At 42.8% G+C, this 15,000-nt stretch overlaps 1 protein-coding gene across 1 annotated transcript in view; it reads left to right on the forward strand.

Annotated features, from left to right (window-relative positions):
* Positions 1-15,000, forward strand: part of LOC132475108 (multiple epidermal growth factor-like domains protein 6) — a 47,307-nt gene that overhangs the window by 1,650 nt on the left and 30,657 nt on the right. Inside the window, 4 exon segments of the mRNA XM_060076083.1 lie at positions 149-221; positions 223-256; positions 772-876; positions 13,256-13,378. Coding sequence (XP_059932066.1) covers positions 149-221; positions 223-256; positions 772-876; positions 13,256-13,378 — 335 coding nt within the window.

Below are 15,000 nucleotides of genomic sequence, written 5' to 3' on the forward strand. Positions count from 1 at the left end.
CGTTGGGCATCGAACCCAGCACCATCTTCACACCATGCATGATCATTTAACACATAGAATGATTTGGATGGCTATTTGTTCAGATACGTACTCGATGCTATGGAAGACACAATGCAGACAGATAGAGGTGGGGATGTGTGTTCTGCAGGACTACATACTACACCGTCTACAGACAGTCGTACACCATGGAGAGGCGCACCGTGTACAAGTGCTGCCCAGGCTGAGGCACAAGGACGGAGAGAAGGCTGTTTGCATAGTGAGTCCTATCTTTGTTTTGTATTTACGTATATTGCATTACACTGCAATCGGTTATTCCGTCCATCAATCTATCCATCCATCCATTCATCCATCTGTGACATTCATACGTACATGAATGTACATATGTACTGCATGTGTGTGTACGTAGGTAGGTAACACACACATATGTACATATACATACATACATGCATGTATCCATACTGTACATACATACATACATACATACATACATACATACATACATACATACATACATACATACACACACACACACACATACACACACACACACACACACACACACACACACACACACACACACACACACACACACACACACACACACACGCATACATGCATACATGCATACATACATACATACATACATACATACATGCATACATACATACATACATACATACATACATACATACATACATGCATTTGAATTCATACATACATGCATAAATGCATTGCATTCTGCTATTTACAAACATATGTTACTCTCTGCAGGGATATGTGCCCCTGACACCTGCTTCAATGGTGGGAGATGTGCCGAGCTTGGAGACCAGATATGTCAGTGTCCAGGTGGCTTCCAAGGGACACGCTGCCAATATGGTAGGTAACAGCGCTGCTTCGTGTATGTAGGTATCACATGCATACCTTATAATATGTATATTGGAACTCATTTAGAAAATGTGCGTGCATACTCTCATTCGTTTCATGGCGGGAGTTCTTGTTTAAACCACAAAGTCGTGTCACGACAAGTTGAGGAGAATATTGAGATTCACAGTTTCACAAAGCTACATTGGTGAAGTTTGAATAGGCCGAAGTGTGACCTTGTGTTTTCAATTACAAGAGTCCTGGAGCTGTGAGTGGCCTTCTGTTGCTCTTAATGGGATCCTGCTAGATACTGGTCTGTGCCAGAAGCGTCTGTACCTTTCTCTCTCTATCTCTCTGTCTTTGTCTCTCTGTCCCTCTGTCTCTCTGCCTCTCTCTCTCTCTCTCTCTCTCTCTCTCTCTCTCTCTCTCTCTCTCTCTCTCTCTCTCTCTCATCTCTCTCTCTCTCTCTCTCTCTCTCTCTCTCTCTCTCTCTCCCTCTGTCTCTCTGCCTCTCTCTCTCTCTCTCTCTCTCTCTCTCTCTCTCTCTCTCTCTCTCTCTCTCTCTCTCTCTCTCTCTCTCTCTCTCTCTCCCTCTCTCTCTCTCTCTCATCTCTCTCTCTCGTCTCTCTCTCTCTCTCTCTCTCTCTCTCTCTCTCTCTCTCTCCAGTGAGACAACTTCCTTTGAAGACAGGAGCATGGGCTGTTGTCACTTACTCCACCTCCACTCAATGACGACTGTATGTTTACGAGAGACTGCACTAGGTTCTAGCCCGATGTGGCTGTGAGAGCTACCATCCACTTTTAATCCTCCAGAGTGTTTCTACTAATCTACGCACAGCTCAAATATCTGTATCTGTCTTCTCTCCGAGCACCTCCAGCATCTTCTGTGCTTTCAGAAAAGACAATGTAGTTGTTTGTTAGTTGGTTTGGAAGAGGCTTGCACACACACACACACACGCACGCACACACACACACACACACACACAGCACACGCACACGCACACGCCACACGCACACGCACACGCACACGCACACGCACACAAAAACAAACAAACACATACATAGACACAGAAACAAACAAACACACAGAGGCTAACCCCAGCCTAGCCTGTTGGGAGTGCCAGTAGGCAGGGAGGGCAGTTGCTTGGGGTCCTTTACATGCCACTTCTCTGTGAGAAATGTCACAAGGATATGTTGTTGTTTGTCTGAGACTGCGCCACCACTCCCACACAACTGCTTTCGACCCGAGGACTCTTCGGTATTGACAACAATGATTAGACTTATTTAACAAGACTGAAGTATGTCTCTCTCTCTCTCTCTCTCTCTCTCTCTCTCTCTCTCTCTCTCTCTCTCTCTCTCTCTCTCTCTCTCTTTCTCTCTCTCTCTCTCTCTCTCTCCTCCTTACATATTTCCCCTATAGACGTTTTTCCTTCTCCCACAACGTCAGTCAGACTCCTCTGACTTTATGGCTTCTGAGTCATTATATGACCAAAATGTATGATAGCCAAAAAGGAATTTTCTTATAGCCTTCTTAGGGTTATTTATACATTGCTGTGGCTCAACTATACTCAAAGTAAAACATTTTAAGAACCCTTCTGGATCATTTTAAATGTGGCTTGTGATGTAAATTCATAAATATATTATTTCCTGGGGTGGATATAAATATCAAACTTAAAATTTATATGAGATGGTGAGGTAATCGAGCCATGCATTGTTTTAACAGAGGAATGTATGTTTTTGCGTATGTGTTTGTTTGTGTGCGTGTATGGGTTTGTGTGTATGTGTGTCCGCATGTGTGAGTGGGTGTGTGTGTGTGTTTTTGTTCATTATTTTAAAAGGGGACTATAACATGTCAGGTTTTCAATGGGTTACAGATGCTGTGTCACATGGGAAAACAGGATGCTTTCATAAAAATAAATCTTTCACATTGATTCATATATATCTTCAGCTTCATTACACATTCCACCGTTGCAGATCTCTTGTTGCAGCTTCATATCCTTGCCCTTTCGGGTTCACAGGGTGCGAGGAAAAGAAAGCAGATACAAATTATTGAATAAAAGAGAGTAACGCTATCCTCCGTGGAATTCAGTAGATTTACGAGACGAGTCGCACATGTTCGTGATCCAGCTGTGTGTAAAAATACATGTTTTGGTTATGTTAAGGCTGCGCGCAAATGTACTGCCTGTCTGTTCCACAGTTTCATTCTTCCTCCCTGCCTGTATGTCAGTTTGTCCGTCTGTCAGTCTGGATGGATGGCTGCTGTTTCTTTGAGGTTTCTGTCTCTATATGGCCTGTCAGCCTGGCAGGGTTTCAGATGATGCCTCTATTCTGGAGCTCTCCAGCGGAGAGAGAGAGAGAGAGGGAGAGATAGAGCGGATGAATCAGACCATGTCAGAACCTTGTCTCATGCCGCAGATAACTCCAAATAACATACACCTGCATGGCTATGATGAATCAGTTGCGATGGGCCCTCAAGGCACTTCGGCCAACACCGGATCGTATTCTGAAGCAGAGCACTTCAAAGACTCTGTAGACTCTGGTGTTAAACAAGATATTAACAAACAATCAATGCATGGATAGAAAAGGGCCTTTTGTCTTCCTCTGGGTTAGGAACAGAAATTGTGACAGCTCTGGGAAACCTTTGAAAAGAGAATGCATGCACTCTCTCATTTCCTTGCACATTCTTGGTTCACCTATTTCCAGCTGCTCGATTTGGATCGCTGAGCTTGAGTGTGCCTTCACAGGGATCCAACTGTCCCGAACTGCTTCTAATCTTTGGTATCAGAAGACAGGACGGGCTGTCTCCTCTGTGGTAATGTTACACAATAGGCTTGGGCCGTGGTGTTGCGTTTTGATGATCACTAGCTGTGGGCTGGCCGGGCCTGTGCTGAAACATGTGGTACCTCTCAGACACTTGAGTCCTTTTTCCGTTGTTGTCTTTTTATGTACTGCCTCTTTCTTGTGAATGCAAATGTTTTAATCTAATGGAGCCCCTGATGAGCTATCGCTGTAATGCCTTCACTGCATTGGCCTTCGATAGGTAAATAACACACTGCATCATTCTGATGATCAGCATCTGGCCCTGGCGAGCAAGGGTTTGGTCGTTCAGGGTACAGTGAAGAACATCACAGACAGTGTTTGTAGCCCTGGATCCACTTTCCGGGTATTAAGAGAGAGCACTAGCTCTATCTCAGGTAGTCACACCTTTCATAAAACAACAATAGTTTAGGAATTATGATTGCACTTTTTGCCACTTAGCAATGTGAAAGTGATTGTGTGTGTGTGTGTGTGTGTGTGTGCGTGTGTGTGTGTGTGTGTGTGTGTGTGTGTGTGTGTGTGTGTGTGTGTGTGTGTGTGTGTGTGTGTGTGTGTGTGTGTGTGTGTGTGTGTGTGTGTGTCTGTGTGTGTGTCTGTGTGTGTGTTGTATATTTTTAAATCCATACCCAGTTCACACATGTCTGTTTCTCTTTTTGTTCTCAAATTTAAATATCTTTTTTCAGATTGTGTTTGGCACACACGCGCACACACACAAAAAGGAAAGTATTTGTATAAATGTACACGGGTTTGTTTTGTTGATGAGCTTTCTCTGCAAAATTGTTCAAATATGTGTTTGTTCAGCAGCGTTGTTTCTCTGCAACGCAGAATTGATGACTGGTCACACAATAGTAATGATAGACAAATTAGCCACTTTCTAAATCCAATCACTGTGTGACTGGTTTCATTTATCAGCCAACTGGAATCCTCTGGAAAACAAGCACACCATATCCGGAACAATCTTCAACTCGGATTACCCCTGGCGTGTGTTATCGTATAGTATTATTGGATTGTACTGGATCCCATCTCTTTCGTTGCTTCCTCCTTTTTTTGGCAGTTAAATCATGTGTCCTGACGGGATTCCCTGATGGGAATACTTTTATTGGGGTTGCTGCTGGTTAAGAGTCATAACAAAATAATTTGATTGAGGGTCTAAACAGATCAATCTTGTGAGTCTCCTAAACCTTATCAGAAAAATGTCCAGATCAGGGTTAAAATAGGAATACATACGGATTGTTTTTGTGTACCTCAATAGTTATACAAAATCAGAACATTGCAATAACATTTGCAAAAATTAAACAAACACAAATCAAGTAGTACTCAGTCACTGTGATCTCAAACATTTGGGAGGTCTGGAAAGTTTTTTCAAACTCCGAAATGTGTGTTTTGCAATCAATCGCGTGTCATATTGTTTGACTTCTGATTCAAAACTACTGTCAACTGGAAAGCATACTACTAATAACCGTATACTTGGGGTATTCAGACAGTATTGCAATGCTCAGAAATTATGAGATTGCGAAATCTTAAAGAGCGATGGCAAGAGAAGGACATTTCCCCAGGAAATAATCTATTTCTGCTTAATCCTGTCACCTCCTGGATAATAAGGCTAACATGAATACCAAGTAAACATATTAATGGACTGGAAACAAGTCAAATGTCCCCTAACACCCAATACTGTTATCAATCAGGATGGAATGCGAGCCATATGGTTTTCTCAGAGGAGGTTATAGTTAGTTTTGGAGCATTTACAAGGGTTTCTTAAAATAAGCTGTGCTGGCTATGGCGTTTCAGATGTGTGAATATCAGTGTGTGATGTCGTTTGTTTTCATTAAGAACGAGCCACAGACCCTTTGCATTACCTCTGACAGGTGACTCTTTATGTTGGCTCCCAGTGCCTCTTGTTCCCGTTGAAGTTTAGAGGCCAAAGAGGTTCATACACCCGTCGTTCGGAAGCAAGAAAGACCGATTAACCTCTTCTTAACATGGACATCTTTTAAGACGCAACGTGAGCTTTGCTCTTGAAGTGGTCTTTCAAAAATATATTTCTGAATGTGTAATTCAAGGTGATCACAAAGAATGCCAGAAAAGCTGCGGCGGTCGCTGGCAGCACTGACCACCATCGATGGCTTCCAGGTTTAACAGAGAGATTAGCTGTGAAATAGCAGCCCTTCCAGCTGAAACAGAAAAATAAAAATAAATTGAAATGGCCACCAACAGTGCCAAGGAATTCTGGTGAGAAGAAGAGGGAAAGCTGTTATTTTTCTGTTGGGATAAGTCTTGCAGATTAAGAGCATTTTTGTCTCAAATGTAAATAGCAGTCTCTCCTTTTTTTGAAACGCCCTTGGCTAACTGTTCTAACCTTGTTCTCCATAACTACAATAACATACTGAAGGCGATGTCCACCCGGAATGTCATTAACAGATGTTCCAATTCAAGAGCATTACTGTCATTCACAGAATGTGAACCTCAATGTGTGTCCACCAAAAATAATGGTGGACCTACAATGATGACCATACATTTGACCCTTTTGTCGATCTATTAGGTACAATAAGTATTACGAATTCCAATAAGCAAAAAGCAGTTGACCCCCAACAATTCAGTGCTGCCAAAACAAGTGTCGCATTTCTGCTGTAGAAGCCCAACTCACCATCACTAAATCATGCTTGAGGTAGTGTAAAGTCGACAATTTGTTAAGATGTTCTTTCCTTTATGGCTTTGATTTCCCTAAGGGATGGTGGAGGGTGGCTGGCTACAGTGTAGACCGTAAGGAGTCATATGTCAGCTGCCCTGACTCAAACATCACAGTGGCTGGACTGAAGGGCAGACACCAGAGCAACCAGAGAGCTCTGCATTACTATCAGAGGAAGAGGCTCATTAGGGTCTAATAGCTGCCATACGCCAGCAGAGAACTCACACACACACACACACACACACACACACACGGATGCTCACGAACACACACACACACATGGGACCTCATGCACACACACACACACACATGCACACACACACACGCGCGTGCACGCGCGCGCGCGCACACACACACACTCACACACACACACACACACACACACACACACACACACACACACACACACACACACACACACACACACACACACACACACACACACACACACACACACACACACACACACACACACACATCCAAGCAACTACTGCAGGTTTATGCTTTTCAGGAGATTATTCCAACACATGCACCCAGAGACCCCAAGTGAAGCAGTAGAGAGCAGCGGCAATTTAATATTGCCTCTCAGCATAGTCATATATTAAATACGACTCATACAAACCATATGGGCCATCTTGAATGCTGAATGCAATGGTTCTGTCTATCAACCGGTTTGCGATGAATAGTTTTATTGCACAGAGTCCCTGCTTCCTTTACGCAGTGATTTGGACTCCAGAAGAGCTGGACAGTTCTGTAATCGACTTTCCAGGTCTTCTCGGCATTCATTGAAAGTAGCTCAGAGGGACTTTGAACCGGTGAACAATGTAGGATTTCGACCGATTCAAGATTTATCTTATTGAACATGATAACCCTAACCCTAACCCATTTGATTTAACTAACCCTCCAAATGTGCAAGATAAAGACTTAACCTGTTGGACTTGATTTTACAAGTCCAGTGCTTTTATAGTCATGCTTCTTTACTTATTTAGACTCTCTTTCATTGTGTCAACAACTTACCTTGCGGATCGCTGTTTTTGTGAAGCCTTTGTTCGGCAGAACAAATATGCTGAGCAGAATGCCTCTCCTTATTGTTTCCATTCAGCTCAAGACAATCATAAAAATAAGTGTGCTGCAAGAAACGCTACCCCTGTAGAGATGATTTAAAGACATTTCCTCCAAAGATCTTTATTATACCGGGACATCAATTATTTGTCAGTGGAACAAATGTGAAACATGTGAGTTGCGTATTTTGAGCGATGTAGCGATGTAGGCACATTTAGGTCCATTAGACGCACAATGTCTACCACATGTACCAGAGGGGAAGGGAGAGGGTGAAGATGGGAGAATGAGAGGTATGTGAGAATGTATGGAATCCATTTTCTTTGCCCATGTATTCTCCGTCAGGGTTGTGAGGGACTTGATGTTTTCCATGATGAAAGTGGGCACATGAGGATCTGTTGCAAGTTTCAGCAAAGCTGCAACTTTTGGAAATCACACTTAATGACCATCGCTTTTCTTTCAAGGCTTTGTTGGTAAATATCGGCAAGCAGTGATTGATGATGCCCATTTTGCCTTCACTCTCGCTGTCCATCACATATAACCCTAAACGTTACTTAAAACAATGACTTTTGTCTTCTCTTCATCTCCCAGCAAACTGACGCTTCCCTCTCTGTGAAAGGTTTTCAAAAAGGTCCTCTGCTAGCCAATGACCTTTCGACCCTTTCCTCTGGTTCAGTGGATACTGTGTGTTTCCAAACAGGATGCAAAGTGCCCACTTAAAGGTCCATTAATCAAGTTGTGTGAGAGCAAATGTGTCATGATCTTTAACACCTCACAAACGGAAGCAAGGACTGACAGTTAATTTATAATCATGTCAATAGAAGTTGTAAAGGATGGCAAAAGGGAAACTATGAAGTGCATTTTAGTTGTGGTACTCCCTTATGGTAATTAGACTTAGGGTAATTATAAAAGTTTGCATGCTCCAAAATATTACATTTGTTTACTGAATATCTTGCCAAGAGTCAAGAGACATTCAGAATAATAAATGTTCATGTTAACCTATAACATTTATACAAGAAGAAAGTACACAGGCTCCTCTGAACAAGGAACAGAACAAGGAAACACAATGTAGAGATTGAATAGAGATGTGAAGTGCTTAAAGGTCTACCGTGATCTTGGCAGATGGTTCTCATTGGCAGCGTTGTGTGTGTGCTGGTCATATATACAAGCGCTCTGCCAAACTCAAGCTTGTCTTCTGTCAGGATTGTGTAGTGCACATTGTACCATTGTTTGAAAGTTTGTGGTCCTTGTAGGAAGTATCTTTTCCCTCTCAATAAATGATGCAACCATTTTATCTCCATCGTAATGCTAAGATATTCATTGTACATCTAATGCATTGCGCAATTATAGCTTTGAAGGTTCAGCTTCAACAACAACAACTTAGATCACATTATTTTGACTGCAGGTGTAGACCTTATCGTTTTTCTGCGTTTGCTTGTGTCTGTGTCAAGTTGCTCCAACGAGAATATAGGAGCAGAGGCTCAGATGATGCAGAGAAAACATATTGCTCCTTCCTCAATTATGCTCGAAGTGAAGCCCGTGCGCAGTATAAATATCTAGAATCTAGCATCAGCTTCACTTGCTATCCAAGAGGCCTACTTGATGACATGCTATTGATGTCAGGGCTCTTTCAGCTATTACCTGACCTTCTGATAAACATGCCCATTGAACTGTCAATCGACAGAACACCAAATGCACTGCTACCAACCACAACGAATACCATGAAACCAGAGCTGGTTCATTATTCAACATTCTGGGCTTGTGAAGGACAAATACAGATTGTCCTTGGAGGAATGTAAAAGTGTGTGGGTGTGTGTTTGTGTGTGTCAATGTTTGTGTGTGTCGATGCTTGTGTGTGTGTAAGTGTGTGTGCATGTGTGTGCAAGTACATGTTTTTGTGTGTGTGTGTGTGTGTGTGTGTGTGTGTGTGTGTGTGTGTGTGTGTGTGTGTGTGTGTGTGTGTGTGTGTGTGTGTTTGTTTGTGTGTGCAGGTGCATGTATTTGTGTGTGTATGTTTGTGTGTATCTATGCATATATTTGTGCATGCTTGTGATTGTTTGTGGTAATGCATTGTACCAAGGACCATCAATGTCAATAACTCTTAATGAGGTCAGCAGGGGGTCAGGCCTTCCATGTTAGCCTTGTGCCGCACACCAGAGTGTTCCAGCAGCTGACTGCTAAACGCAGTACCTGCTAGAAGGACGTTAGAGCCAACATTCAGCCATTAACAGGAGAAACATGTTTTTTTCCCCATTGCCGATGGATTTATCGTGTGTTGCAAAAGGAATGCGTGCATTGGAAACACAGAGTGTGGACCCGTGGGGGCGTGCAGCCAGGGGCTGTGCTGCGTCGCCGGGGAAGACCTTCAGCGGGCTGTGGGGTTATGAATGGAAGAAAGGGAACATGGGATGTGTGCGCATGCATGGTGGAAAAGCGTAGGAAACACATTGATAGAGGAAAAGATGAAGAGATGGATGGATGGATGGATGGATGGATGGATGGATGGATGGATGGATGGATGGATGGATGGATGGATGGATGGATAGAGAGAGCGAAAGACGGATAGAAATCCATTGAGTACAAAATAATTGAATAGATAGATCGATCGATCGACAGAATGGAAAACAGCCATGGAAATATGGCGAGAAGGACAAGAAAAACGTAGGAAAACAATTAAAAACAAAATACACAAAAAAAGGGTTGGTGGTGAGATGACAAAAGTAAAAGTGGACTCCATTCACATGTGGAGAGATCAATCTCCCGTTCAGGTGAGCTGAGCGTTGGTGTGTGTCACCCGGGCTGTCAGAGTGCTGAGATGAAGATGGATGATCCTCACATGAAGCTATAGAGAGAGGACATATGGAGCGAGCCACCGAGGGACCACTCCTGATGCGTGATGAGGAAGAGGCTCCAGGTGTTGCAGTGCTGCGCGACCGTAACGTTGGTAGAGTTGGCGGCTTTCAGGTCAGCCATGTTGCAAACGTGCTTTTCTGTCCAATAAACAAAGGCGTTCAAACGGTGACAGGCCTGCCTGGGTGGATAGTGGAAGTAGTTCCAGCAGTAAATCCGTCAGGTTTTCTACCGTCTTTTGGCTTCAAATCTTAAAATTAGACCTATCGCCATAGTAAATGTAGCCTGATTATTGGATTATTTTTACATTTCAATGTATAGTAAATATAAACCATTTGTATAATTCTTTGATTTCCTTGATTTTTCAGAAATATTTCCGGGTTCTCATAATTTTCGGAGAATGCCGTAGGCTAAAAATATTTTTGTAGTGACAATGTAACAGCAAATTAAATGTTATTTGGGACTTTACTTTCTTTACTTTACCACTCCGCTAACATATATTTCATTCATTTTATGAATCTTTTATCTGGCAGTTCAGGATGTTTGTTTGTTTTGTTTGGTTCTTCTTACCGGCCATGATGCTGACAAGCTATGGTGTGAATGCCAAGGCTCGGCAGTACTACGTGTTGATAAGAATAACCACAGTGGCTCTCTCCCAAGTTCAATGTTCACCTACAGTTTCATATTCGCCTAATTCACCACAACTCACTATTAATAACCTCTCTTTGTTTAAGAAACCGCTCCAGCTCCAGTGGTTGGGTTGCTGAATGTTTAATGAAGTTGCTAACATCTTGTTCTACCCGATCAATCCACTCGAACGAGGAAAACTGCTTCCCTTAGAGATGTCTATCTGTCTGACTACTATATCTGCTGTTCTGCAACTTTGGGGAAGTATATTGTTTGTCAGCAGCGTAATGGTTTTGTCTGGAGCTCAGGGCAGAACATCATGCCAGCTTGACATGTAACTGAAGATAGGTTTCAAGACAAGACAAAGACGCAAAATCCCAAATAAAAAAAACACTGATAATTGATTATCAGATGTTGATAATCAATTCTCAAATCAATAATGGTCAGACGGTCCAAGTGATGACTTCCTGTTTGCTGAACAGGAAGTCAAGGGACAGCATGAAGCGGTCTCCAAACACAGTCTTCCTCCCCAGCTCAGCCTCTTGTTGCTGCTGGTGATGACATGTGACCCTGAGCTGATGTTAAGAGAGGTCATTGGTCTGTAGTATGCAGCATCAGGATTAACGAGTTCCCCAATGAAAGGTTAACAAACTCAGATGAAGCAATACAACTCTGAGAAATGTAGTAGGGACTTTTGGGGTTCAACCGTTGCAAATGGTTCAATCCAAGGGTAGTTTAAGAACACATTGAGATGATATATGATACTGCTAGGGCTGTTACATTATATCCCCCCCCTCAGATGAAATTGTTTACCCTTGGGAATCAAGAATGGTTCTGGCCAGTTTTTTAAACATGGCGACCCATCCTTGGTTTCTGAGGTTCTGCAGGATTCCACTGATTGATTTTATAAAGATTCAAGCAGGCGTCTTCTTTTCCTATGTTTTCACAAAAAAGTACATTGCATATGACATATTGCACAATGCAGTACATTTGTCTACTGAACTGTCCCAACCAATGCCACCAGCACCCTCTGAGGACTCCAGAATAGTATCAGGCAGGCTTCTTTGCCAGTTTTACATGCATGCTTTTCTATCCCAATTGTGACTATTTGTGAAAGTGATATAGCCACTGTGTTCCCAATGTATATCCATGCTCAACATCCATCAGACATTGCAAGCTCAGTCAACAAGGTACCAAGCAAACACTTTGACACTGCAATTATTTGCACTCAGTCGACTCTCTGACACAAAAGAGCACTTGCATTCTTGTCTTCAGTCCTTTGTTTTGTCCTGATTGTATTCAGCAGTTTATTAGTGGCCAGTGTGTGAACACCTGTGATTCTGCATAGAAACAGCAGCAGAGGTCAGAGTTCATGCAGTTAATTCTGTGCAGCAGAGGTCAGATGTGTCCCACACGGGCTCATGCTCTTTCCAGGCTGTTCCTTGGTGGTATTTTGTAAGTATTTTGCTCACGTGATGCCCTCACTATAGCAAATTGTTTTTGTTCAGTTCTGTTTGAGCAATTTCCTGCTCAAAGGTAAACAAATTACTGATGTACACAGGGGTTCATATTGACTCTTTAAACAGATGAGGAGAAATTTGTAAATGATTTTTCCTTCCCTTCATATTCCCCTGCCTTTACACTGTTACGCTGTCTATTCAATTTAGATTATTTAGTGGTCCACGACTAATCCGGCTTTGGCCAGAAGGCCCTCTTTGAAGACCAAATGCAGTGCACTGTCACTTATGGAAACATGCAATGAGTTCCAACATTAGAACTCAACACAATTACTGTAACATATGTGGTATTACTTAATCGACCATACACACACATTGAGACAGGGTGTAAACCTGCTGCCAATGCACAAGCTGCCATGAACATGAACCTCCTGAGGACCAGGAAGTCCAGGTCTAAAATAACAGTTTTCCCTTCGTAACAAAGAGGCCATACAAAGAGCTGACAGTTGTTGTTCAAAGTGTAGGCATTTCAAAGGTGTGTCCTTCAACTTACATTGGATTGCTATGGCCCTCTATAACTCACCAACACAAGTCAGGAACTCGATGCTAACTGTAGACAGCCTACAAGCTAAGAGACAGATGGGGTCACTCGATAGCATTCAGACCACACAACCTCAGCCCTTCAGCCTCTCACCAGACTCTCCACCCCGAGATATAAACCAGAACAGAAACTCACAAATTAAAAAAAAACACGTTTTAAAATGTTTGCATTGCCAACAAACCATACAAAACTATGAATTAATGTTTTATGCTCCATTATTATACATTCAACTGGTTAGTTCTGGCAAAACCTACCACACTCAACCCATTGACTAAACCTTCCTTACTTTTCTTTCAGATGTGAATGAATGCGAGGGAAATGACGGCAGCTGTGAGGGCTACTGCTGCAACACCATTGGCAGCTTCTACTGCAAGTGTCCCCAGGGAAGTAGATTGGGGCCGGACGGCAAGTCGTGTCAGGGTAAGAGCCATTATTCCATGCTGTTGGAGAGCTGACAGCATAAATGGCCCCTTTGCAAGCTATCTGCTTAGAAAGAGCCAATAACCATTCTAATAATTTAAAAATGTTTTTTTTTTTTTATATTTGAGCTCTGCAGAATTCTTGGACATAATACACCACAAGTCACCAATGAATACACACAACATAAAAAAATCAACGTGGCATTGATACAGTATATGGGCTTGCATACAGAAGCATATGAAGCACATTTTATGTGCTTCATATTTATTTTCGGATACCCTAACGTTCATCAAGGAGCTGGACTCAAACCATTTGGCGGGGGCCGCCTGGCCCCTGCCGCCTCTATAGCAGTCCAGTCTGAGCCCCGTCTGAGCCCAGGTTGAGCCTATGAATGTTCCATCCCCGGTGTTGTAAAGTTACTGCACTTCCCAAACAGCAGGCAGTGGACGTGTCCAATTACCTATCAGAAGCACTTTGTTCTGGTAAAGACTGCAGTTGGGAGGGGGTTTGACGGGGGTTTGGATGGTGGTCAGGCCAACGTGAACCTGCTGATGTAGCAGAGGGCGTTGCCACCCATTTGTTGAAGAACCACAGGTGCCCCTGACCCTTAACCCCTGAGAGACAAAGTAGTACAGACGGTGTTTCGTTCTTTCTCACTATCAGCTAGGGAGCAACTGGGTATACTGGGCCGTAAGCACTGGTCTTAGATGCAAAACAAAACTTTGTCAGAACTTTGGAGTTGTTCCTAAAGTAGTGACATTTAGCTGTGGTAGGATTGGATGGATTTGAGTCATTGGAAAATAGATGACGGATGGCTGTTGTTGACCAGAAAGCTAGATGGATGTCTTCAGCAGCTTTCATGGAGATCTTTTGAAGTGGAACACTGATATGTTGGAATATAAATTAGCATTCACACTCAAAATATAAACAAACACAGATTTGTATTTTTCACATTACCATTAAGCCTAGTACTATAACTATCTATAGAAAGCCTACATGCTGTGCGACAGATGGTGTCACACGATAGTGTCAGACCACACAACCTCTAAGCCCTTCAGTCGCTCACAAGCCTCTCAACCACTAGTCGTCAAAAGAAGCCATTGTGTGTCTTGCTGAAATCCTCTCATCGCAGAACACCAATTACTTTCACAACCTCAGCAAAGCCCTGACATGACCCACGGCCCACAATCTGGTCATTGCAAGGGATTTGTAATATTATGAAAGATCAAGCAAATGACAGAGGTGTTTCTCTTCTCTGAACATGCTATCAGTAAACTATGCAGGAACTGTTGTAGAAAATTGGCTTCCACTCCGACCGAACCCCCTCACCGTCCCTATCATTGGAGGTAAGCTATTTAAAACCACACTGAGGACCATCTGAACAGATTTCACACAGTTTCACACTGATCATCAGACACCACTCTGTGTAGAGACGAAGGAAGCGCTGGTCGGCAACGCAACTCTTTTATACAGACACACACCGCCACATTACATATCACGTCACATACATATGCATACAAAGATGCATGCATACAAACCTGCACAAGAACGCACAATCACAAACAAACACTGACACGCACACACAAACACATGGGGGCAAACACATGCAACAACAAAAAAAT

This window comes from Gadus macrocephalus, chromosome 16 (genome assembly GCF_031168955.1).
Source record: "Gadus macrocephalus chromosome 16, ASM3116895v1".
Classification (NCBI taxonomy): domain Eukaryota; kingdom Metazoa; phylum Chordata; class Actinopteri; order Gadiformes; family Gadidae; genus Gadus; species Gadus macrocephalus.